This window comes from Papio anubis, chromosome 14, assembly GCF_008728515.1.
Source record: "Papio anubis isolate 15944 chromosome 14, Panubis1.0, whole genome shotgun sequence".
NCBI lineage: Eukaryota > Metazoa > Chordata > Mammalia > Primates > Cercopithecidae > Papio > Papio anubis.
This window is the reverse complement of record NC_044989.1, coordinates 62,513,634-62,539,725: the sequence shown is the minus strand read 5'-3', so window position 1 is coordinate 62,539,725 and position 26,092 is coordinate 62,513,634. Positions and strand designations below refer to the sequence as shown.

Sequence of the window (26,092 nt, the reverse complement as noted above, 5' to 3'; positions counted from 1 at the left end):
GAAAATAGAAGAAAAAACCACACAAAAAGATACTTACTGTACACTTCAGAAAACAGTATTTTCTAACATCTGTTTAGCATTAACTTCCCTTTAATTTCTATTTATATTGTTTTCTAAATGTTCACTCAGGTGTAAAAAAAATAACTTCAATTAATAGTTTGACATGATGTCAGCTGTTTAAGGTACTCAATGTCATCCACTGCTTTTCACCACCTTCTTGCATTTGGGGGCGAAGAGTTAAACTACTTTTTTTTTAATGCTGCAACTCTTTTTGACTCATTATTAAAATAAAACTGGGGTAAGAGAGGTTATATAAAGGAAATAGAATCTATAATGGAATTTAGGCCTTTGCTGTTACAGCTGAGAAGAACTAGAGCTTCCAAGGAAAGCCTGACCTAAGAATAAGGCCAAATCTTTTGCTTCTTATCAACACAACACTACCAAAGTCTGGAGTTACTTTCTGACTTACTTCTGAAAGCTAACTTTTAGCTTGGCTAGACTGTTTCTTTTTCTTTTCTTCTCTCATCTCTCTCTCTCTGTCTCTGTCTCTCTCTCTCTCTCTCCTCTTTCTCTCTCTCCTTTTCTTTCTCTTTTAGAGATGGGCTCTTGCTGTTGTTGTCTGAAGCCCCAAACTCTGGGGCTCAAGGCATCCTCCTTCCTCAGCCTCCTGAGCAGCTTAGACTTGAGGCCTGTGCTGCCACACCCCGCTAACTGACAGGAATGTTTCTAAACAGACTGAATTTAGAGTGCTTATTGCTCAAGCAGGGATAGTGTCTACAAGGTCCAGTTCAGGCTGAGATTTTTATTTTGTCCCTAATTTCCTGAAATCAAAATAAAGTGATTTTAATCTAGGATCACAGAGGTAGAAAACCTAGTGGGGTCTCTGGGAACTTTATGCCTGTTTTCTCCTTCTTTGATCCTTTCTCTATGCTTTTATTGTTACCAGGGAGATGTCCTGGTTTAATGTATGTGTCCCTTACAAAACTTTCTAAGAACTTAGTCCCAGAAAATACAAAAAATGATGACAGCCAATTAGGCAAGACAGGTGGTAATTTAGTCTTATACTTTCTCAGAGGGAATACAAATTAATATGACCTTCCTGGAGATGAATTTGGCAATGTTTATCAAAGTTAAAAACTGTGTACTAGGCCGGATACAGTGGCTCACGCCTCTAATCCCAGCACTTTGGGAGGCCGAGGCAGATGAATCACTTGAGGTCAGGAGTTTGAGACCAGCCTGGCCAACATGGTGAAACCCTGTCTCTACTAAAAAGACAAAAAAAAAAAAAAAAATTAGCTGGGCATGGTGGCGGGTGCCTGTAGTCCCAGCTACTCAGGAGGCTGAGGCAGGAGAATCACTTGAACTCGGGAGGCGGAGGTTGCAGTGAGCCGATATTGCGCCACTGTACTCCAGCCTGGGTGACAGACTGAGACTCTGTCTCTAAATAAATAAATAAAACTGTGTACTCCACAGTTTTGGAGTAAATAAATTTGGGAATTTATTTAAGGAAAGTCAACTATTCTCCTAGTTCTAGCCTTTTTTCTGTACATTAGATTGATGGGCCATTAACTGTTCTTAGTAGGTTTCTGTATTTTCATAATAGACTGTAATAAACATATATACCTTTGATAATAAAAAATTAAAAATCATCAGTAAATATAAAATATACCCTGTTAGAAACAACTTGCATTCAGAAGTGCTTAGTGTTAAATGTGGGCACCACCTTCAACAACCAGTTTTTTGGTTTTCTTTTTAATTCTTGAAAATGCAGTATAGATTAACTACAGTTCTTCCAATGACCTAGGGTTTGGGAATGCAATTTTAAAAGCCCACGGCCACTCTTGTAGCTATTACTTTCATGGGATGACCTAAACAGAGCTTCAGACTATGACAATGATTTCCTCTCCTTGTGGCCCATGTGCTGTTCCTTCACACTTCCACAGACTTCCATGGGATATGTGAGTCAATCCTAAGGTGGTAGCTCTAGTTATTCCATCCAAGGACATCTGGAATCCGATTATGTGATGAGATATTCTATTGCTCCATTTACAGCAGGAGACCTTATCAAAATTCTCCTAGGTTACATGACAGCAGCCCTGGGAACAGAAGGCAAGTTGAAAATAGTTTTCTTTTTTTTTCCAAACCACATTCCTTTCTTGAAACTATTTTTACAGCACTGTTTCAAGATGTTTTCTGAAGGGTCCACAGGGGCCACATTGAAAACCTTCTGGTTATTGTTTGCCAACTGCTGGGATGGTTTTAATCAGAGAAGAAGTCAATAATTTCAGCTTGGGTGTTGGAAGAGCTTCTGAAATGTCTCCAAACTGATTTAGGAGAAACTGCTTAACAGAAGAGGACTTATTCCTGTCCTGAAACAAACTCATTAGCATGGACATATGCTGTAACCACAGACCAAGAGAACCACATTTTTTGAACATATTATACCCCAAAGGCATCTTAGATTTCTAAATATTATCAGTATCAGATGACAAAACCTGTTCAACAAGGACCATAGCCTCAATATGCTGGTTGACAGCCTCCTCCTTTGGAATATTCTTGGTGTTTGGTAACTTCTCTAGTAGGACCTAGTTTTTATTATACTAGTTTTTCTTAAAGAAATTTTTTGAAAGGGGTTTTATTTTAATGACTCAGGTAAAATTTTCTGAGGTAAAAGACCTCACGTCAATCTCAGCAGACATCTGCCCCTTCCCACGATCCTGACTTGAGGCAAGTGAAGGGAGTCCCTTTGTTGTGAGAACAATTTAGTTCTAGGTTCCAGAAAAACCTGAGTCTCAGTAGTTCAGATCAAATCAGCTGCCCCAGATTTAAGCAGAACTAATCCAAATGCCCAAATCAGTTTCAGAAGCATCTCAGGTTTTAACTGGGGTCAGGTATATCTTTTCTAGGTTAGGCAGGTGCTCCTATGCCTCAGCTAAGGACATAGCACTTTGGTCAGCCCTATATTTACATGATAAAAGCTTTTTTTCTACTTTAAAAATAATTCCTGCATGATTTATCATGTATAAATTCTTAAAACCCCACCCAGGACAAACCACTATATCAAGGATTTCCACCGTTGATCCCTCTCGCCCCAATCCTATTGAATCCAAGTCTCTGGGGATAGGGCCCTGGAAGCCTGCTTTTTTTTTTTTTTTTTTTTTTTTTTAATGTAAATACTTTTCTCACACCTGTAATCCCAGCACTTTGGGCTTTGGGAAGCCAAGGTGGGAGGATCGCTTGAGCCCAGGAGTTCCAGACCAGCCTGGACAACATGGTGAAACCCCATTTCTACAAAAAATACAAAAATTAGGCCGGGCGTGGTGGCTCACGCTTGTAATTCCAGCACTTTGGGAGGCCGAGGCGGGCGGATCACCTGAAGTCAGGAGTTCAAGACCAGCCTCAACATGGAGAAACTCCATCTCTACTAAAAATACAAAATTAGCCGGACATGGTGGTGCATGCCTGTAATTCCAGCTACTCAGGAGGCTGAGGCAGGAGAACTGCTTGAACTTGGGAGGCGGAGGTTGCAGTGAGCCAAGATTGTGCCATTGCACTCCAGCCTGGGCAACAAGAGTGAAACTCTGTCTCAAAAAAAAAAAAAAAAAAAAATTACCCGAGAGTGGTGGCATGGACCTATAGTCCCAGCTACTTGAGAGGCTGAGATGATGGGAGGCTCGCTTGAGTCCAGGAGCTTGAGGCTGCAGTGAGCCATGACTGCACCACTGCACTCCAGCCTGGGTGACAGAGCAAGACTCTGAATTTAACAATAACAACAAAAAAGTGAATGCTTTTACAAATACCCCTTATAACATTTATGCACACTGAAGAGTGAGAACCTCTGCAATGGAACAACTGTAAGAGTAAATGAAAGCTAGAAAAAAAGAAATCTCAGCAAGCAGAGGCGGGAAGATTGAATGCGAGGATTTAATACCAATGCAGGCACAAGAATTTTTTTAAAAAAGGTCAGCGGGGAGGGATCATGAACACCTTGGTTTCAACAACTCCAACTCCTTCATACGTCATCTTCAGTTAGGCTGGCTGATCAGTGTGCTGATACTTTCTTCTACCTCTGACAGCATCTTCAGAATTTGGTTGACTTTGACCTCATCAAATTCCAAACACAGAAATTCAGATTCCTGGAAAACATAAAAGGATATTTTAGAGGGAAACCACAAGATAGCCAAGGCCATCTGGCATGACCAAACTCAAAATACCCAGGGTCCCAAACCAGCAAGCCCAGCTCAGACCTTAATATCGAAGTGATATTTTACCCAGCAAAGCATATCCACATAATGCTCTAAATAAAAGTGCTTTTATGATGGTGTTTCGTATTAATAAATAAGAGGCGTACAAATATCAGATGTTCTCACTAGGAGACATATGAGAAGCTCTTCCTCTTTGTCATCTCATATGATCCTCTAATAATTTTTAAGGTAAGAACTTGAGTAGTTTTAAAAATTAGGACCCTGAGGCACAAAGAGGTTAACCTGTACCAAAAATAAATGCCATAAAAAGGCAGAATCAGATGGTGAACTCTCAGCTCTGGATGACTCCGAAGTCTTTACTGTCTCCACAGCACTTTGGGTTACAAAAATGAAGAGAATTTTGACTGACTCTGATGGACTCTGAGTTAGTCTGGGAAGTGAGCTAACTTGGATTTAGTGGTTATGCTGGAAATTGTGACAAGTTGCTTGGGAAACATGAGCCAGATAACTGAGAGATAACCAGATCTTGAACTAGCAACAAACATTTCTGGGGCCCTTCCACTTGCTGCAAGCCAACCCTCCTCACAGCTCCCTTAAATACATTCCCTCTGTGAGGCTTCGTCAGTCAATCTGACGAAGTTAGGTAGATGGTAGATACCAAGAAATAAGATTTTGTTTTTCCTCTCTATTATTTTCCCCCTCCATACTGGAGTGCAGTGGCATGACCATAGCTCACTGTAGCCTCAAACTCCTGGGCTAAAGCGATCCTCCCACCTCAGCCTCCTGAGTAGCTAGGACTACAGGTATGCACAACCACACCCAGCTAATTTAAAAAAAAATTTTTTTTTTGTAGAGATGGTGGAGGGGCAGGGCTCAGTATGTTGCCCAGTCGTAAGATCTCTGAGTTATGGTAGCAGGAATTTCATGTACACTGGACAAATTCTACATCTGCATTATCTTGAGAGACAAGGATATATTTTATGTATCTAAGAGCAACTACATTCAAAATCCTTAAGAACAATAATCAAGTAATTTTAGAGCAGTATGAATCCTTACAGAGCATATAATCCAATTGCCTTGTTTTCTAGATAATTAAATTAAGCCCCAGGCATGTTAAATGATGTGGCTAATTAATGTACCTCTGTTGATGACAGTCACCAAGTCAATGTTCTTTTCTCTGTATTTTCCTCTCTAACTACTGAAAAGTATCAGAATATACCAGCCCCAACTATGCCACTCTGGCATATAGGTAATTTTGCACTGAAGGCAATCGAGACTTAACAGATGGAAAAAGAAGTCTTGGAGTTTCCCTTATCTGGCCAAGAGCAGAAACTTCTAAAAAATGAGAACTGCCAGGCCAGGCATGGTGGCTCATGCCCGTAATCCCAGCACTTTGGGAGGCTGCGGCAGGAGGATCACTTGAAGCCAGGAGTTCAATACCAGCCTGGGCAATAATAATGAAACCCTATCTCTAAAAATAAAAAATAAAATAAAATAAAGTCTGACATAGTGGTGTGCACCTGTAGTCCTAGCTACTTGGGAGGCTGAAGTTGGAGGATTGCTTGAACCCAAGAGGTGGAGTGAGCCTAGCAACCTGGGTGAGACCTTATCTCAAAAAAAAAAAAAAAAAAAAAAGAGTGAGAACTGCCATAAATCCCTCTCTGGGGAAGTTTTATGGGCATGAAAAAGATGGAAAGCTGACACCATGATGAGTCTGCACAAACCTTAGTAAAATAACTCTTTATCTACCATTAGACTCACCATATATTTAATTCCCATAATTTACCACCTTTAGAAGACCAAACCCTTTTTCCTTTGTCTAGTCACAGTCACTTCTCTCCACAATTTATCTTCCTTTGTTAAAATGGTATGCAAGCTTTCAAGTCTAACTGCCTCTTTGGGTTTTCATTTTTTTTTTTTTTTCTGTTAAGCTTGTGTGCATACAAAATTAAAAATACTGACATCAGTAAAATTTGTAATTTTTTTTTCTCCTGTGAAACTTTTGTCAGTTTAATTTGCAGGCCTTATACACGAACCTAAGAAGGCAGCGAAAAAGTTTTTCCTCCCCTACAATACTATGGCATTTCCTACCCCCATCTCCAAAGTGATGGGGGTAGGAAAGGAAGGCCAACAAGCTTCTTCAGGAGGGTGTCACTTTGCCATCAGCTAGAATAATATTCAGGAGTCGATTTTGCTGTTGCTAAGCTGCTGAGTCTACATGGATGGCAGTGAATATCCCCCAGGGAGAAGTAAGTACAAAGGGAAAGAAGGGGCCTCTCGGATGAAAGGCTTCCAACGAGAGGGAAGGCAGCTCTCCTTGCCTATAGGAGTCCTGTCCTCAAACATGTATTTGGATAGGAGAGAAGTGCAGTCTCATATGTGAGCTTAGAAACTTTGACAAGTTTTCATTTGGTCCAAAGCAAAAACCAAGTTTAAACAAAGAAAGAATACTGATAAGTGTTCAAGCTGTAGGAGGGGTTATCTCCTTTGGGAAAGAAAAGCAAATTTATGACAAATTAGGCAGTTCAGTTGGCAAAATTCAGAACAGGTCTCAGATGTGAAAGCCTGTTCTTCATTCATTTTCACTGAGGCCTTTAGTTTGACTTTAAAACAATATTTTTTTATTTTTTATTTTTTTGAGACAGAGTCTTCCTCCATCACCCAGGTTGGAATACAGTGGCCCGATCTGCAACCTGTCTCCCAGGTTCAAGCGATTCTCCTGCCTCAGCCTCCTGAGTGGCTGGGATTACAGGCGTGCACTACCACGCCTGGCTAATTTTTGTGTTTTTTTTTTTTCAGTAGAGACAGGGTGTCGTCATGTTGGCCAGGCTGGTCTCGAACTCCTGACCTCAAGTGATCCGCCTGCCTCAGCCTTCCAAAGAGCTGGGATTACAGGCGTTAGCCACTGCATCTGGCCTAAAACAATTTTTTAAACATCTGGCCTTGGACACAATAGTCTAGAAATTAGTGATTACCAGTAACTAACATATATATTAAGGACATTGATAAAAAAGATGATGTAGCTTATATTTCACCTCAGTGAAAGTAAGTTACAGTAATAAATCACCTGGTTTTCTATTTATAGGCAAAGAGATTACCAGGAACAATATTCATAGAGATAGGAGCAACTGAGTAAAGCTTGTTTATAAATAGCCAGGATCTTTTCTGACTAAGGGATTATTAGTTTGTTGTAGGTTTCAGGACTCATTTGTGATTGGACCTCTATGTATGAATGAAGCTCAGTTTATTTTTGAGGAATGCCAAATACTAGAGAGAAAGAGTGGGCTAAATAAAGAAGTCCAAAGTTAAATAGATGTATTTTCCATCCCAATCTTCACCTTTCTCCCCTTGAAATAATAACACATTAACAGCCTTCAAAAGCGACACATAAACATACATGACACTTGAAATTGTTTACTTACAACTGTATTACCAAGGCCTACTTTCATCTAGTTATGCTATCAAAATATCTTATAAGGAATTCAAGAGCCTTTAAACTGGGGCTTAACATGTAGACATTTCTTCACATTTTGCATTTGGCTGCAGTACCCTATGGAAAATACATCTGATGCACTTGAAAATATATTTAGAGGCCGGACGCAGTGGCTCACGCTTGTAATCCCAGCACTTTGGGAAGCCGAGGCGGGCGGATCAGGAGATCAGGAGTTCAAGACTAGCCTGAACAACATGGTGAAACCCCGTCTTTACTAAAAGTACAAAAATTAGCCAGGCGTGGTGGTGGGTGCCTGTAATCCTAGCTACTCAGGAGGCTGAGGCAGGAGAACTGCTTGAACCCAGGAGGCCTCTGTTCATTTGCAGTGAACCAAGATCGTGCCATTGCACTCCAGCCTGGGCGACAGAGTAAGACTCAGTCTCAAAAAAATATATATATATATACACACACACACACATATATATATGTGTGTATATATATCTTTACAAATGCAGATGTGGGCTAGGGGTGGTGGCTCATGCCTGTAATCCCAACACTTTGGGAGGCTGAGGCAGGTGAATTGCTTGAGCCAGGAGTTTCGGACCAGCCTGGGCAACATGGTAAAACCCCATCTCTACAAAAAGTATAAAAATAAGCTGGGCATGGTGGGCATGTGCCTGTAGTCCCAATTACTTAGGAGGCTGAGGTAGGAGGATCGCTTGAGCCCAGAAGGTCAAGGCTGCAGTGAGCCAAGATCATGCCACTGGACTCCAGCCTTGGCAAAAGAGTAAGACCCTATCTCAAGAAAGAAAGGGAAAGGGAAAGGAAAAGGAAAAGGGAAAGGAAAAGGAAAAGGAAAGAAAAGAAAAGGAAAAGAAAAGAAAAGAAAAGAAAAGAAAAGAAAAGAAAAAATGATGCCTATCAAGCCAGAGGCAGAAGGTACAAGAGCAATATGAAACACTTGTTACTTTTTTCATGGTCATCTTGGGCTTAAATGGTGATAAAAATAAGAGATGATTCGACTAAAATTCCTGTATTTAAGTATCTGAGTCAAGAATCAAACTTGTTTCTTTTCAGTAAAGGATGCAGTATGGAGTAGAGTCAGAATGTGGTTAGCAGATAAGCAAGCACATCATTATCAAGAACATGTACTTTGTGATCCTGGGGAGTACAGCAGTATATTAAACTCAACAGTTTAAATAGCCATTCCAAATTACAATGGAAAGCCAAGGCAAAATATTCAAATTTTTGTCTCTCCAAGTGGAAATTTTAAAAAGTCACAAAATCCTATGACAAAACCCTTGAGAGGATTCTCTCTCCAAACCAACAAAAAAACCAAGCCAGCTCTAACACTTCCTGAGAAGGCCATCTCACATATTCCTAAGCAACTCCTTCCCTGATAACCACTCAACACTCCTCAGGGAACTCTTACTGGTCAAGCCTAAATCTTTAATGCTTTAGTTTAAACTCACTTGCTAGCAAGGTTAGAGAGTAGAATAGATTATTAGTCTACAGAATAACTGAAGGCTGTTAGTAAGCAAATGTTTGGTTTTATCCATCTACACACCATAACCTCTTTGTGCATAATTGTCCATTTTAAAAACTTCCTTATCTAGGTCCTGAGCAACTCTTCTGCAAAACAATCCTACAGTGACAAAATGCTTAAAACAGAAAATAAAAGACTTATCACATATTAAATACTTAAACAGAACCATTTAGAACAAATTCAACATAAAATAAAACAACAGTCCTATATTTTCTGCAGTAATACTACTTTCCATGCAAAATTTTCACAAAGCTTTATCCCCTAATTTATGGATCATATTTAGGATTATAATATAACATTGGCAATGTTGGCTCTAATGTCTTGTGTTTTCTTTCAAAAATGATAAAAGTTGGGGGTAAAAGTTGGGGGATGGAGGGTGAGAGTGGGAAAGGATGCCTTAGAATTTCACTAACCAATACTGATTCAAAAAGGCCACATAAGTGTGCACCTGTAATCCCAGCTACTTGGGAGGCTGACATAGGAGAATCGCTTGAACCTGGGAGAGGGAGGTTGCAGTGAGCCGAGATTGCGCCAATGCACTCCAGCCTGGGCGACAGAATGAGACTCGATCTCAAAACAAAAAAACAAAAAACCAAAAAACAACACATAAAGCTGGCTATGTTTCATAAAGCTTATTACCCCAGATTTTTCTTTTAATTTCATTTGTTGACATAAAGGGACTCTTTACTGAGCACAAACTTTGGCCATAAAGTCTATCCTCTGTTTGGACTGACCTTCCATATGCTTAAAATAACCCTTTGACCCACAACTCTGCAACTGTCTTCTGTGTTTAACCACAGCGGAAGGAGGGGAGAGAAAGAGAAAGAGGAAGAGGGAGAGCAAGCACTCAAGAAAGAACACATATGGCAGACATTAAAATTGGCAATGGCTCCTTGAAGGGCAATTATATAATAAATAAGAAACCCAGTAGCACTGAACATTGCCTGCCAGAGAAGTTCAAAACATCTTCATAAGTAAACCTGTGTTCACCACTCATTCCCACACTTCTGTGGCTTTCTCACAACTATCATTGATACTGCTCCTTTACTTCAAGAGACATTGAATCCCAGAAATAGCTTCTCTGTAGCAAAAGATCATCCAACTTCCTTCCTAAGGAACCACTGGCCCCAATTAAAATTTCATATTTTCCTGAAAACTGTGCTGATTATTCTCCATTTGTCCTTTCATATTCATTATCTTCCCGTCTCTGTCTTATTCCATGTCCTGTGAGGCTGTTCTCAAAAAATTGTGTCACCCCTTACAGTTGGGTTCAGGCAAGAGGAGAGAGAGGTTATTATATTAATTCCTCTGATATTTCCAATATTTTCTATGTAGGGTATCGTTTCTTCATTTCCTATTTTATTTACTGGTCTCAATCACTATTTCTTCTGGTTCACAAAGCCAACAGTACACACATAAAGCTAAGTCTCTTTAGACTGCTGAAACATAGAATCACCAAGTACAAACTCCAAGGTTGAGCACAGCAAGGATTGTCATCATGCCTAGGTTGGTAAGAAGGTTGCCCTCCAAGTATTAAATAATAGGACAATGGCCGGGCGCGGTGGCTCAAGCCTGTAATCCCAGCACTTTGGGAGGCCGAGACGGGTGGATCACGAGGTCAGGAGATCGAGACCATCCTGGCTAACACGGTGAAACCCCGTCTCTACTAAAAATACAAAAAACTAGCCGGGCGAGGTGGCGGGCGCCTGTAGTCCCAGCTACTCGGGAGGCTGAGGCAGGAGAATGGCGGGAACCCGGGAGGCGGAGCTTGCAGTGAGCTGAGATCCGGCCACTGCACTCCAGCCCGGGCTACAGAGCAAAACTCCGTCTCAAAAAAATAAATAAATAAATAAATAAATAATAGGACAAGCTAGAACCAATATTTGATTTTTTCTATTATCGTTTGATACTGAAAATTTTTTTTTTTTTTTTTAGTTGGAGTCTTGCTGTCACCCAGGCTGGAGTGCAGTGGCGTGATCTCGGCTCACTACATCCTCTGCCTCCCAGGTTCAAGCGATTCTCCTGCCTCAGCCTCCCAAGTAGCTGGGACTACAGGTGCGTGCCACCATGCCCAGCTAATTTTTTTGTATTTTTAGTAAAGATGGGGTTTCACCATGTAGGCCAGGATGGTCTTGATCGTGATCCACCTGCCTCAATCTCCCAAAGTGCTGGGATTACAGGCGTGAGCCACTGTGCCCGGACTTGAAATATCTAATATGGTAGCACTTTGATATCTGAAGAATGAAAGGAAGGAAAGGAGGGAGGGAGGGAGGCAGGCAGAAGAGTAGGAGAAGGAGGAGGAGAACAACAACATCAACAACTAAGATGAGATTTCATTAAGAATTTGCTCTTTGGTTTAATTCAATCCTGCTTGTCAATTTTTACTTTCGTTTCAATTGCTTTTGGTGATTTCGTCATGAAATCTTTGCCTGTGACCATGTCCTGAATGGTAATGCCTAGATTTTCTTCTAGAGTTTTTATAGTTTTGGGTTTTACAGTCTTTAAACCATCTTGAGAATTTTTTTTTTTCTTTTTTTTAGACAGAGTCTCACACTGTCACTCAGGCTGGTGTGAAGTGGCACCATCTCAGCTCACAGCAACCTCTGCCTGCTGTGTTCAAGCAATTATCATGCCTTAGCCTCCCAAGTAGTTGGGACTACAAGGCGCATGTCACCATGCCTGGCTAAGTTTTGTACTTCTAGTAGAGATGGGGTTTCACCATTTTGGCCAGGCTAGTCTCGAATTTCTGATCTCAAGTGATCTGCCTCCTTCAGCTTCCCAAAGTGCTGGAATTACAGGCATGAACCACCATGCCCAGCCTCATCTTTTTTTTTTTTTTTTTTTTTTTGAGATGGAGTCTCACTCTGTCTCCCAGGCTGGAGTGCAGTGGCACAATCTTGGCTCACTGCAACCTCTGTCTTCTGGGTTCAAGCAATTCTCCTTCCTCAGCCTCCTGAGTAGCTGGGACTACAGGCATGTGCCACCACACCTGGCTAATTTTTTTTGTATTTTTAGTAGAGATGGGATTTCACCATGTTGGTCAGGCCGGTCTCAAACTCCTGACCTCAAATGATCTGCCTGCCTTGGCCTCCCAAAGTGTTGGGATTACAGGCGTGAGCCACTACACCTGGCCCCCTGGCCTCATCTTGAGTTAGTTTTTATATAAGGCACAAGGAAGGGGTACAGTTTCAATTGTCTGCATATGGCTAGTCAGTTCTCCCAGCACCATTTATTAAATATGGAATCCTTACCCTATTGCTTGTTTTTGTCAGGTCTGTTGAAAATCAGATGGTTGTGGATGTGCAGTCTTATTTCTGGGTTCTCTATTCTGTTCCATTCATCTATGTGTCTTTTCTTGTGCCAATACCATGCTGTTTTGATTATTGTAGCCTTGTAGTATAGTTTGAAATCTGGTAGCATGATGCCCTCAGCTTTATTGTTTTTGCTTAAGATTGTACTGGTTATACAAACTCTTTTTTGGTTCCATATGAATTTTAAAATACTTTCTTCTAATTCTGTGAAGAATGTCAATAGTAGTTTAACAGCAATAGTATTGAATCTATAAATTACTTTGGGCAGTATGGCTGTTTTCATGATATTGATTCTTCCTATCCATGAGCATGGAATGTTTTTGCATTTGTTTGTGTCCTCTCTGATTTCCTTGAGCAGTGGTCTGCAGTTCTTCTTGAAGAGGTCCTTCACTTCCCTTGTTAGCTGTACTCGTAGGTATTTTATTCTCTTTGTAGCAATTGTGAATGGGAGTTCATTCTTTTTTTTTTTTTTTTGAGACGGAGTCTGGCTCTGTCACCCAGGCTGGAGTGCACTGGCTGGATCTCAGCTCACTGCAAGCTCCGCCTCCCGGGTTTGCGCCATTCTCCTGCCTCAGCCTCCTGAGTAGCTGGGACTACAGGCGCCCGCCACCTCGCCCGGCTAGTTTTTTGTATTTTTTAGTAGAGACGGGGTTTCACTGTGTTAGCCAGGATGGTCTCGATCTCCTGACCTCATGATCCGCCCGTCTCGGCCTCCCAAAGTGCTGGGATTACAGGCTTGAGCCACCGCGCCCGGCCGGGAGTTCATTCTTGACTTAGCTCTCTGCTTGCCTGTTGTTGGTGTTACAGGAATGCTTGTGACTTCTGCACACTGATTTTGTATCCTAAGACTTTGCTGAAGTTGCTTCAGCTTAAGAAGCTTTTGGGTTGAGACCATAGGGTTTTCTAAATATAGGATCATGTCATCTGCAAACAAAGATAATTTGACTTCCTCTCTTCCTATTTGAATACTCTTTATTTCTTTCTCTTTCCTGATTGCCCTGGCCAGAACTTCCAATACTATGTCGAATAGGAATGGTGAGTGAGGGCATCCTTGTCTTATGCTGGTTTTCAAGGGGAATGCTTCCAGCTTTTGCCCATTCAGTATGATATTGGCTGTGGGTTTGTCATAAATGGCTCTCATAAATGAAACTATCATCAGAGCAAACAGGCAACCTACAGAGTTGGAGAAAATTTTTGCCATCTATCCATCTGACAAAGGCCTAATATCTAGAATCTACAAGGAACTTAACTTTACAATAAAAAAAAACCATTAAAAAGTGGGCAAAGGACATGAACAGACACTTCTCAAAAGAAGACATTCATGTAGCCAGCAAACATGAAAAAAAGCTCAACATCACTGATCATTAGAGAAGTGCAAATCAAAACCACAATGAGATACCATCTCATGCCAGTCAGAATGGCGATTATTAAAAAGTCAAGAAACAACAGATGCTAGCAAGGTTGTGGAGAAATAGGAATGCTTTTACACTGTTGGTGGGAATGCAAAATTAGTCCAACCATTGTGGAATATGGTGTGGCGATTCATCAAAGATCTAGAACCAGAAATACCATTTGACCCAGCAATCCCATTACTGGGTATATACCCAAAGGAATATAAATAATTCTATTACAAAGATACATGTATGTATATGTTCACTGCAGCACTATTCACAATAGCAAAGACATGGAATCAACCCAAATGCCCATCAATGATAGGCTGGATAAAGAAAATGTGGTACATACACACCATGGAATACTATGTAGCAATAAAAAGAAACAAGATAATGTCCTTTGCAGGGGACATAGATGGAGCTCAAAGCCATTATCTTCAGCAAACTAATGCAGGAACAGAAAATGAAGCCATTATCCTTAGCAAACTAATCCAAGAACAGAAAACCAAACACCGCATGTTCTCACTTATAAGTGGGAGCTGAACAATGAGAACACGTGGACACAGGGAGGGAACAACACACACTGGGGCCTGTCAGGGGTGAGGTGGGAGGAGGGAGAGCATTAGGAAAAACAGCTAATGCATGCTGGGCTTAATATGTAGGTGATGGGTTGATAGGTGCAGCAAACAACCATGGCACACGTTTACCTATGTAACAAACCTGCACATCCTGCACATGTACCCCAGAGCTTAAAATAAAAATTTAAAAAAAGAGAGAATTTGCATCAAAAGTCCTGGATAACTGAAACATGGCCTTGTTGCTATAACCTGTTCTTATACAATGGATAGCTTATGCTGTATCTTAAAACAATACTTAACAAAAAGAAAATGTGTGACATAATATTTTTTCTTTGGCCTTTGACAAAGTTTCTTTTAACCAATAAATATTACTACCAATGGTCCTTATTCAGGCCATTTTTATCCAGATGCATTCTCATTTCAAACACAACAGCCAATAAGTCCCACATCTACTATGTTCAGAGCGCATGCTAACAAAAGAGAAAAAAATCATACTGCAAATCACAATCAAGTCATCCTACTGAGGCTGAAAAAGGACTGACATCAGTCAGTCTAGGACTGCAACTTAATTACTGAGCAATTAAATTAAAATAACTCACCCCCAAACTCAATAGATACCCACATCATGTTGAGAGCCATGTGGGACTAAGATAGAGTCTGCAGGAAGTAACAGAATTTACTCTAATAAATGAACAGAGCAGTGCCTCAGCACCTATCAGGTGCTTTCAGAGCCACAGAATCTTCTGGAGGAAGTGTTTATCCATATTCTCACAATCTCCCAGAAAAGGGCTAAATATTACAGTATTAGTGTAATACAAAAACATTAATCATCACTGGACAATTACTGATTTTTCTGGAGATGTCATACAGGCATTTCAAAGGATTTTTGTGAGGACAGCTGATGACAGTGTTAGAATACTTAAAAACTAAAAAGCCTGCATTCCCATAAAGTTTATTCAAAAATAAACTTTACAAGAAACATGAACTTTCAAATGGCTTCCTAGAAACTCAAGGAAGAGACATTTGGTATCTAGGAAATTTCAGATCTATCACTGATGTAAGTTACTGCTAAACAAATCTAAATGATCAGCTTTCCAAGGGACACACACAGGTTTAATATAAAATGGCAAAACTGGGAGGCCAAGGCAGGTGGATTGCTTGAGGCCAGGAGTTTGAGACCAGCCTGTGCCACATGGTAAAACCCCATCTCCACTAAAAATACAAAAATTAGCTGGGCTTGGGGGCACAAACCTGTAATTCCAGCTACTCATGTGGATGAAGCACGAGAATCACTTGAACCCAGGAGGCGGAGGCTGCAGTGAGCTGAGATGGTGCCACTACACTCCAGCCTGGGCAACAGAGTGAGACTCTGTCTCAAAAACAAACAAACAAAAGGCATTTTTAAAATAAAATAACATCAGATCTTAATTATTCAGCAATTAGCCAGGTCCTCTGCTGCTTGTCTTCCCCCTCCTTTGTTGGTCCATCTTTTAGATATTTCCACAAGATGGAAAAACAAAGTGAACTTAAACTGGTTAATCTGACCATATCACAGCAGCTCTGCAAAACATTTTCTGGAAAAGGAGATAGGAGCTATTGGGAGGAACTTTATTGATTGATTGATTGATTGAGATGGAGTCTCGCTCCATTGCTCAGGCTGGAGTGCAGTGGCATGATCTCGGCTCACTGCAACCTCCGCCTCCCAGGCACAAGCAATTCTCCTGCCTCAGCCTCCCAGGTAGCTGGGACTACAGGTGTGTGCCACCATGCCCGGCTAATTTTGTATTTTTAGTAAAGACAGGGTTTGACCATGTTGGCCAGGCTGGTCTCAAACTCCTGACCTTGTGATCCGCCTGCCTCAGCCTCCCAAAGTGCTGGGATTACAGGTGTGAGCCACCGTGCCCGGCTGGGAGGAACTTTAACCGTGACTTCACACTACTTTGGAAAATCATACCTTATGGTGCAATTAAGGCAGAAAAATATTTTAATTCCCAAATATTTTCCTTCCTTCGATGACTAGGACTACTGTTAGTAGTCCTTGTCAGCCTAGATTATGTTTTTAAAACATAAGTACTCTCAGGAGAGGTCATTAACACCTTTCTATTACTTAAAAATCAAGAGATTAATTTTATCCCAGGAAGAATGAACCATGAAGTCTGCCTTAAAGCATTAAGAGGGACTGGGGCTAGGGGGTGTAGGACCAAACCCCGCAAAGCACAAGATATAAAATAATCAGGAAAGTAACAAAGGCAAATCCCTCTCCTTAGTCTATAATTCCTATCAGATACATACACAGATCCATAGGTAAAATATTTTCAGTTACTCAGATTCTCTGATCCATACGCTCCATGCCTGCCTGCCTTCTTTCTTTCTCTCCTTCTCTTCCCTTCCTTTCCTTTCCCCTTTCCTTTCCTTTTCTTTTTTTTCCTTTTTTTTGACACGTCTCACTTTGTTGCCCAGGCTGGAGTGCAGTGGTACAATCTTGGCTCACTGCACCCTCCGTCTCCTGGGTTCCAGCGATTCTCCTGCCTCAGCCTCCCAAGTAGCTGGTACTACAGGTGTGAGCCACCATGCCCAGATAGTTACTGTATTTTTTAGTAGAGAAGGGGTTTCTCCATATTGGCCAGGCTGGTCTTGAACTCCTGACCTTGTGATCTGCATGCCTCAGCCTCCCAAAGTGCTGGGATTACAGGTGTGAGCCATCGTGCCCGGCCCATGCCTTTCTTTTTTAAAAATATTTTTTTTCTTTTTTTTTATTTTTTTTTTTTTTTGAGACGGAGTCTCACGCTGTCGCCCAGGCTGGAGTGCAGTGGCGCGATCTCGGCTCACTGCAAGCTCCGTCTCCCGGGTTCACGCCATTCTCCTGCCTCAGCCTCCTGAGTAGCTGGGACTACAGGCGCCCGCCACCGCGCCCAGCTAATTTTTTGTATTTTTAGTAGAGACGGGGTTTCACCGTAGTCTCGATCTCCTGACCTTGTGATCCGCCCGCCTCGGCCTCCCAAAGTGCTGGGATTACAGGCGTGAGCCACCGCGCCCGGCTTAAAAATATTTTTTTTTCTTAAGGGGTCTTGGTATGTTGCCCAGGCTAGTCTTGAATTCTTTGGGTCAAGCAATCCTCCTGGCTTGGCCTCCCGAGTAGCTGGGATTATAGGTGCATGCCAACACACCTGGCTTCCATGCCTTTCTAATCACTCAGTTACCAAGGCTGCTAGGCATCAAGAAAACTTAGAGAACCTTACAAAGGGGGCATTAGCAAGATAATCTCAATAAAAACCAAAGTCTGAATTTACACATACACACACATACCCTACTGCTGCTGTGCTTCCATTTTTATCTGCAGGCTCAGGGCCTGTGCGCTAACAAGGCAAGACTCTAAAAACACTATCCATTCAAAGTTGTTTAAATTTCCAAGAAGAGAGAAAGTGGGACTGTGCCAAGAACAGGACCCAGAGGTTCTTCTTTTGGTTTGAGATTTCTTGGTTAGAAAAAAGCTAGAGCCATAATTAAGCTAGATAGATATTCCTGTCCTGCCAATATGTGGTCAAAAGGAACATGTATTTTGGCCCAGGCCACCCTGCCTTGTTTCTGAAAGGGAGAAAATAGTTTTGATCTTGCAAGAATGAGTGGTTCTTTGGTTGGATGAATTATGTACAGCTAAACCAAGAGTAATCACTACTCTTTTTCCCCTAGAGATTTCAAAGCAGTCTGACATACACTCTGTTCCCTGTTATAGGCCAGTGGATAAAAAAAGGTAAAGGTACCACCAATCTTTGTTTCACTACTAGAAAAACAAAAAAGGAAAAAGAAACCTAGAGATTTTCCCCAATTATGTGAAGCCCAGAATTTCCCACCTCTTTGATTCAACCTGTCACCAGCTAACTCCTGACTCACATCTGACTCCTGAGTTTTGATACTTTCAAACCCAATTGGTATACATTTAACAGGGTAGAATGGGAACTAATTAGAAATACCTGATTCCGTATTGATTTACATAAGCACCAGGACTTAAGCATTTACAAAGGGATTTTAGAAACATCCAACAAAATAAAACAAAATGTAGCCAAGTTATATAAATACAAAAGTTAAATACAATTAAATAACTGGCTAATTTCTCATGCATTAAAGGGCTGTAAAAAATTAAATATGTCCAGGTGTGGTGGCTCATGCCTATTATTTCCTAGCACTTTGGGAGGCCTATGCAGGCGGATCACTTGAGCCCAGGAGTTTGAGACCAGCCTGGGCAACATGGCAACCCCATCTCTACAAAAAATACAAAAAAATTAGCTGGGCATGGTGGTGGGTACCTGAAGTCCTAGCCAATCAGGAGGCTGAGGTGGGAGGATCACCTGAGCCCAGGAGATCGAGGCGGCAGTGAGCTGTGATTGTGCCACTGCAGTCCAACCTGGGTGACAGAGATCCCGTCTCAAAATAAATAAATAAACAAATGGCTAATTTCTATGTTTTTTCTTTTTTTTTTTGAGATGAAGTCTCACTCCTGTTGCCCAGGCTGGAGTGCAGTGGCACAATCTTGGCTCACTACAACATCCATCTCCCTGGTTCCAGCAATTCTCCTACCTCAGCCTCCCAAGTAGCTGGGACTACAGGTGCACACCACCACGCCTGGCTAATTTTTGTATTTTTAGTAGAGACAGGGTTTCACCACGTTGTCCAGGCTGGTCTCAAACTCCTGACCTCAAGTGATCCACCCACCTTGGCCTCCCAAAGTGTTGGGATTACAGGCATGAGCCAACACGCCCAGTCCTATGTTTTTTCAAAACATCACGTCCTAGTTCATTTTACAACTTCTCATTCTAGGCAGGGTTTTGTTTTGTTTTGTTTTGTTTTGTTTGAGAAACAGTCTCACTCTGTTGCCCAGGCTGGAGTATAGTGGCATGATCTTGGCTGACTGCAACCTCCGCCTCCCAGGTTCAGGTGATTCTCCTGCCTCAGACTCCGAAGTGGCTGGGATTACAGGCAAATGCCACCCCACCCAGTTAATTTTTGTATTTTTAGTAGAGATAGGGTTTCACCTCATTGGCCAGGCTGGTCTTGAACTCCTGAACTCAAGTGATCTGCCTGCCTCGGCCTCCCAAAGTCCTGGAATTACAGGTGTGAGCCACTGTGCCTGGCCTTTAGGGAGTGTTTAATGATTACCTGTTAAGATTTTCTGTATTTTGCTGGGCATGGTGGCTCATACCTGTAATCTCAGCATTTTGGGAGGCCAAGGTATGTGGATTGCCCAAGCTCAGGAGTTCACGACCAGCCTGGGCAACATGACAAAACCCTGTTTCTTTAAAAAAAAAAAAAAAAAAAAAAAATACAAAAATTAGCCAGATGTGGTGGCACAGGCCTATAGTCCTAGCTACTTCGGAGGCTGAGGCAAAAGGGCTGCTTGAGCACAGGTTAAGACTGCACTGAGCTGTGTCTGCGCCACTACACTCCAGCCTGGCTGACAGGGCAAGACTCCATTTCTAAAAAAAAGAAAGAAAAGAAAAAAGAATTTTCTGTATTTTGAAAAACTTTGGCCGAAAGACATTTGGTTAAAAAATTATTTTTAGGTGCTCTGGTTTGTGTGTGGGAACTCATCTTATTTTTGGCTAAGTAGAACTAGTTCCCATATGACAATGGACAGCATACCTGAAGAACAACCACTGAAGAGCTGAAAGGCAAATCACACTGAACGAGAAATAAATTTCACTTAAATCTCAAAGAAACCAAAATGACAAAACTCTTAGCACATTAAAAAGAGAGTGTTGTTGATTTTAGTTTGAAGTTCAGATTAGGGCCCCTCATCATTCCTGATGAGGTTCATTCTATTTGCAACAACTCATTTGCAAACAACTTTGATAAACAAACTACAATATATTTACATGAAAGAAACAGAGAGGAATTAAAGAAAAAAAAAAATCCACAGCTGCGTGCAGCGGCTCACGTCTGCAATCCCAGCACTTTGGAAGGCCAAGGTAGGTGTATCACTTCAGTCTGGGGAGTTCAAGACCAGCCTGGGCTACATGGTGAAACCCAGTCTCTACTAAAAATACAAAAATTAGCCAGTGTGGTGGCACACGCCTATAATCCCAGCTCTTCAGGAGGCTGAGTGAGGCAGGACAACTGCTTGAGCCCAGAGGTCAAGGCTGTAGTGAGCTGTGATCGGGCCACTGTACTCCAGTTTGGGCAACAGAGTGAGACACTGTCTCGAAAGGAAATAAAAAAAGAAAAAAAAATAATAATAATAATAAAATAAACAATGTCATCCAGAGCTGCCTGAACAGATGCACATCACTATAGGCTGAACAAAATATGCAATAGTACTTGCTTTCTAAGGATGATAATCTACAGATTAAGTCGGGGAAACATCATAATACATCTAATACGAAAACAGGAACACAGCATCAGCGATGAATTTGAAACTCCTTGGCAGAGGAGGAAAGCAGAAGTGGTACTAATCAAACCAATTCTGGGATTGCAGTTCTTCTCCAACAAAACGCATCACCAACTTGTTCTGCCATCTATCTATTCCCGGTTTTCTCAGTGTGGTTTCTCGAAGTTAACTTATGACAGCACCATTAGGCGGAAAGAGGCATAGTCAGAAAGTAGCCTTTCTCTTGACCCTTCTCTAAAGAAAGCAAATAAAGCTATGTAAGGAGGGCAAATATTGAAATGACCAAGGATAAGAGGACTTTCAAATTCAGAAAATGCTGATTTGGGGAAAAAAAGTTTTGGATTTTGTTTTTTTTGTTTTTTTTTTTGGCTGGGGTGGAGTTGTATGGGTTGTGAGCATTAATTTTATTGGGTTTCCCACTGCAAAACCTCTTCCTATCTGTTTATATCTCTGTTTATATATGAGGCAAGGTGGCCTCTTATTCTCTGTTTTAGTTTGCTAGAATTGCCACAGCAAAATATCACAGGCTGGGTGGCTCATGCAACAGAAATTTTATTTCTCATAGATCTGGAGGCTAAAAGTCCAAGATCAAGGTGTCAGCCGGTGTGGTTTCTCCTGAGGCCTCTCCTTGGCTTGTAGATAGCTTTTTTCTCTCATGGCCTTTTCTTTGTGTGCAGGTACAGCTGGTGTCTTGTGTGTGTGTGTGTTTAAGGACACAAGTCATTTTGGATTTGAGCCCCTCTCCCCCTGCCCCACAGTCTCATTGTAACTTAACTGCCTTTTTATGTGTTTATCTCCAAATACAGTTACATTCTGAGGTACTGGGAGCTGGAATTTCAATATATGAATTTTGGGGGGATGCAACAAAATATTCCCCAGTGCTTAGAGGGTCCTGTGCTTATCAAGCATCTGGGTAAGTGTTTGTGGTTGATGGTGATGATCTCACACCTATTTCCTGATTTGCTGCCCATATGATACAAATAATAATTTCTGATATTTAGTCCAGAAATAAGAAAAACACACACAGACCAAAGCTATCTGCTTAACTGCCCAGGTCTGCCAGCCCAGTTTGGCAGAAGCCATATCTGGTCTCACCCTCATTGAACTTGATTTTGAAATGTAATTTAATTTACGGGGACTGCCAGGATAAAACCTGTGAGGAAGGGGATTAGAAAATGGCACAAAAGAAATCTCTGCTAATCCCTACAACGAGATCCTATTAAGTGCCTTGACTGCCATGCTATATCCCAAAGTCTAGCCCTGAAGACTAACTTAGGATCTGGCACAGCATCCTGAGAGAGAATAATATGGGAATGAGGGATTAGGAGAAAGGATTGTAGTCATTGCATGAAGTTAGTCACCAATCTCTCTAGCTCAAATAGCTTCATGCAAACTTCTGGAGGTGGTGTTAGGCAGACAGGAAGATAGGAGGTTGCTTTATTATCTAAAGTTGAATTCTGACATCACTTGGGTTGCTGGGGCCTTTGTTCAAATGCAATAATCATCCCTCACATTAACAATGTGCCTCACAGTTTAGAAAGCCCTTTCACATGCATAATCTCATTTGATCCTTAGAACAGAACTGTTAAACAGGAAGAGATCAAGCCAGAAGGTAAGGCACTTTGAATAACTGTAAAAATGACAGAATTTGCCCATCTAACCCAAAGCACATTCTTTCAGTCATATTTGGCAGAAAGGTTTTAACAGAAAATGCAATGGACTTTAAGGGCTTTGATATACTTCTGATCTAAGTTAGGGAGGAAAAGAAAGTAAGACCTCATTTACTTAAAATTGCACACAATTCTATAAACTTGGTTTAAAAGTTCCATCCTTTACAAAAGACAGAGTAGGTAATCAGGTCCCAACTAGGGAAGAAACAGACTTTCTTACTTGGACACCACTCATTCTTTGAAAGCAGTGGAGAGAATAGAAAAGTTGGGGGCAGGAGTAGGGGGCAGGGTACAGGAATCACTTCTGGACCCTTGGGAAAAACAAAATGCCTAAAAAATGAAAAGCCACTAAAGAAAAATCAGCATGGAAGACAGAAGTAGGAGAGATTTTGGAAAAGTCTGACAAATTGGAAGACATTAGCAAATTCAGGGGGAGCCAGAAATCACACAAAATAACAAAAAATAATGATAATGATAACTAACAATGGTTAACATTTATTCAACACATATAAAATGTCAAGCATTATGTGAAGTGCTGTACATGTGTTATTTCAGTTAGTGAGAATAATTTTATCCCATTTTACAGATGAGGAAAGTGAGGAAAGATAAGGAGTAATTTGTTCAAAGCCACACAAGTCCTAAGTAGCAGAGCTGGTTTTAAACCCAGATCTATCTGGCTTCAGGACCTGAGCGCTTAACTGTTTCACAATCCTGACTCACATCCATATAGAACATAAACGCCATCATTAATAGTCACTAAGTATACACATGTAAATGTTATTCTAAGATTCAGTTAACTTTAAGAAAGACTCAAAGGAAAGCAAGGTATTGCCAGTCTAACACTCACAGTCAACCTTAAGTAGCCTATAAAAACCACTTTATGGACAGGCAACGAGTACATCCATTTTGGTAGATTTCTAGCATGAATGTAGCAGTGTGATGGCAGCAGCCCAGCTGAGTTAATATGTGCATGAGACCCAGGCAGAGAAGCATGTTATAAAGAGACTCAGTTCCTATTATGAGGCAAGGTGGTCTCTTATTCCTTCTTTCTGTGGGTATGTGTGGGGGCAAAGAGGAAGGCAGGGAGGATCCAGTATATAGCTACTTATTACCATCAGCAGCAGAACTGGAGGCAAGGTTCATTTTTGTCATTCTTTTTTTTTTTTTTTGAGACAAAGTTTTCGCTCTTGTTGCCCAGGCTGGAGTGCAGTGGTATGATCTCGGCTCACGGCAACCTCCGCTTCCTGGGTTCAAGCGATTCTTCTGCCTTGGCGTTCTGAGTAACTGGGATTACAGGCATGTGCCACCACACCTGGCTAGTTTTGTATTTTTAGCAGAGATGGGGTTTCTCCATGTTGCTCAGGTTCGTCAGGCTGGTCTGGAACTCCCAACTTCAGGTGATCCGACTGCGTCAGCTTCCCAGAGTGCTGGGATTTAGAGGCGTGAGCCATCACGTCTGGCCCTTTTTTTTTTTTTTTTTAAATGAGACAGAGCCTCGCTCTGTTGCCCAGGCTGGAGTGCAGTGGCGCTATCTTCACTCACTGCAACCTCCGCCTTCTGGGTTTAAGCAATTCTCCTGCCTCAGCCTCTCGAGTAGCTGGGATTACAGGCGCATGCCTCCATGCTCAGCTAATTTTTGTGTTTTTAATAGAGATGGGGTTTCGCCATGTTGGCCAGGCTGGTCTTGAACTCCTGACCTCAGGTGATCCGCCTGCCTCAGCCTCCCAAAGTGCTGGGATTACAGGCATAAGCCACCGCACCCAGCCAAGAAAAACATCTTAACTACAACTTAACATAGTTTCTCTGTAAAATTATAGTCTCTGTTTATCTCACCAACTTGGTTTGGCAACTTCTTTACCAATGGAGGAAGCAAGAACAGAATATAGTCCTAGCTGAGATGCCTTAGTTGGGTTTTGCTGGTTTCTGAAGAATTTTAGCCACACTTATAAAGTGTAACACATCTGAAATACTGTTGTTATATAATTTCAAGCACATAAAAAATACAACAGGGCCGGGTGCAGTGGCTATGCCTGTTATGCCAGCACTGTGGAAGGCCAAGGCAGATGGACTGCTTGAGCCCAGGAGTTCAAAACCAGTCTGGGCAACACGGCAAACCCCATCTCTACAAAAAACCACAAAAATTAGCTAGGCATGGTGCCTCATGCCTGCAGCTACTTGGGAGGCTGAGGTGAGAGAATCAATTGAACCCAGGAGGCAGAGGTTGCAGTGAGCCAAGATCACGCACTCCTGTCTGGGTGATAGCAAGACCCTATCTCAAAACAACAACAACAACAACAACAAACAACCCCCCCCCCCAAAAAAAAAACCCACCAATTTTATGACTCTCCTATATTCTACCCAGATTCACCAATTGTTCAATTGTTTATATTTTACTATATTTGCTTTATCTGTCGTTCTCTCACACACAACCACTTGGAAGTACATGATGTCATGCCCCTTTATCTCTAATTAGCTTAGTATATATGTCCTAACTTACACAGCCACAGTTATATAATATTGACAGATACTATCTAATCCAGTCTATATTCAAATTTTATCAAATGCCCCAGTAATACCCTAAATAGACTTTTTCCCAGAATCAAATCTATAATCACATACTGGATTTAGATGTCATAACTCTTTTATCTTTTACTCACACTATTATTCCCACATTGAATGTCCTCACTACTTCTTTATCTTTCAAGGCCTAGATTAAGTTCCATTTTCTTAATGAAGATTTTCCTGATACTCCAGTCAAACAGGCCTCTCCCTCCTCTGAATTAGTGGAAAATTTAATGATCTTATAAACGTGAGAAATATTGCACACTATGTGTGTGTGTGCCTAATCTATTGACTAGTTCCTCTTCCCAGTGATTAGTGAACATAGGCTTTGAAATCGTACCGACCTAAACAGAAATCTAAATAAAGACTCCACCGCTTTCTAGCTGTGTGGTTGGCTAGGTTTTAGTTTCCTAATCTGCAAAAGAGTGGTTTTAACTGATTTAACAAATAAGGTTGTTGTGAGAATTTAATGATAATGCATTTAAAGCAACTTCACAGTTTTTTTGGTGGTAAAACTGTATCTTACACCTCTGATTTTTTACCATAGTATCTCATACTCAACAATATTAAAAAATATTGGCCAATTAAGCACTATCTCTGTTTACTTTCCCAAAGGGAAAAATAAGTGCTTCACTCTGACACTAATGCACTGCACCCCTGGCAATCTAGTCTGACCAAGGAACCTCACCGCCAGCCTGAAATCTGCAGCAGTATCCTGCTTCCTGGATGTTCCTAATGGCTACCTCCTGATACCCTGCTGCTGCCTGTACAACACATGCATTGGCTAGTGGAAGAATACCAGAGGCACCAGAGTCAAGTGTGTTCCTTTCCTCCAAGCTCTGGGCATGACACTGGCCAGTGCAGCAGAGTGGAGAGTATGACAGGGCACCAAACACAAACAAGACTTCAGTCTGGAGCAGCTGAGAACGTGAGCCTGCTTAGGGGACTGCTAATGAGCACTGACTAAAAGCAGGGTCCAGAGCTCAGGTGCAAACTCTGTCTTTCCTGTCTACC

The 26,092-nt window shown here is 41.5% G+C and overlaps 1 protein-coding gene across 4 annotated transcripts in view; it reads right to left on the bottom strand.

Moving 5' to 3' along the window:
- Positions 1-3,904: 3,904 nt before the first annotated feature.
- COMMD1 (copper metabolism domain containing 1) overlaps positions 3,905-26,092 on the bottom strand; it is a 241,074-nt gene continuing 218,886 nt past the window's right edge. For 3 of the 4 annotated variants that reach the window (XM_017947570.2, XM_017947568.2, XM_017947569.3), the window contains exon 3: positions 3,905-4,136. In XM_017947570.2, the coding sequence (XP_017803059.1) occupies positions 4,026-4,136 (111 nt within the window). In that variant the 3' untranslated portion in view covers positions 3,905-4,025. The remainder of the gene's footprint in view (positions 4,137-26,092) is intronic. The other variant, XM_021924869.2, reaches the window with a different exon arrangement.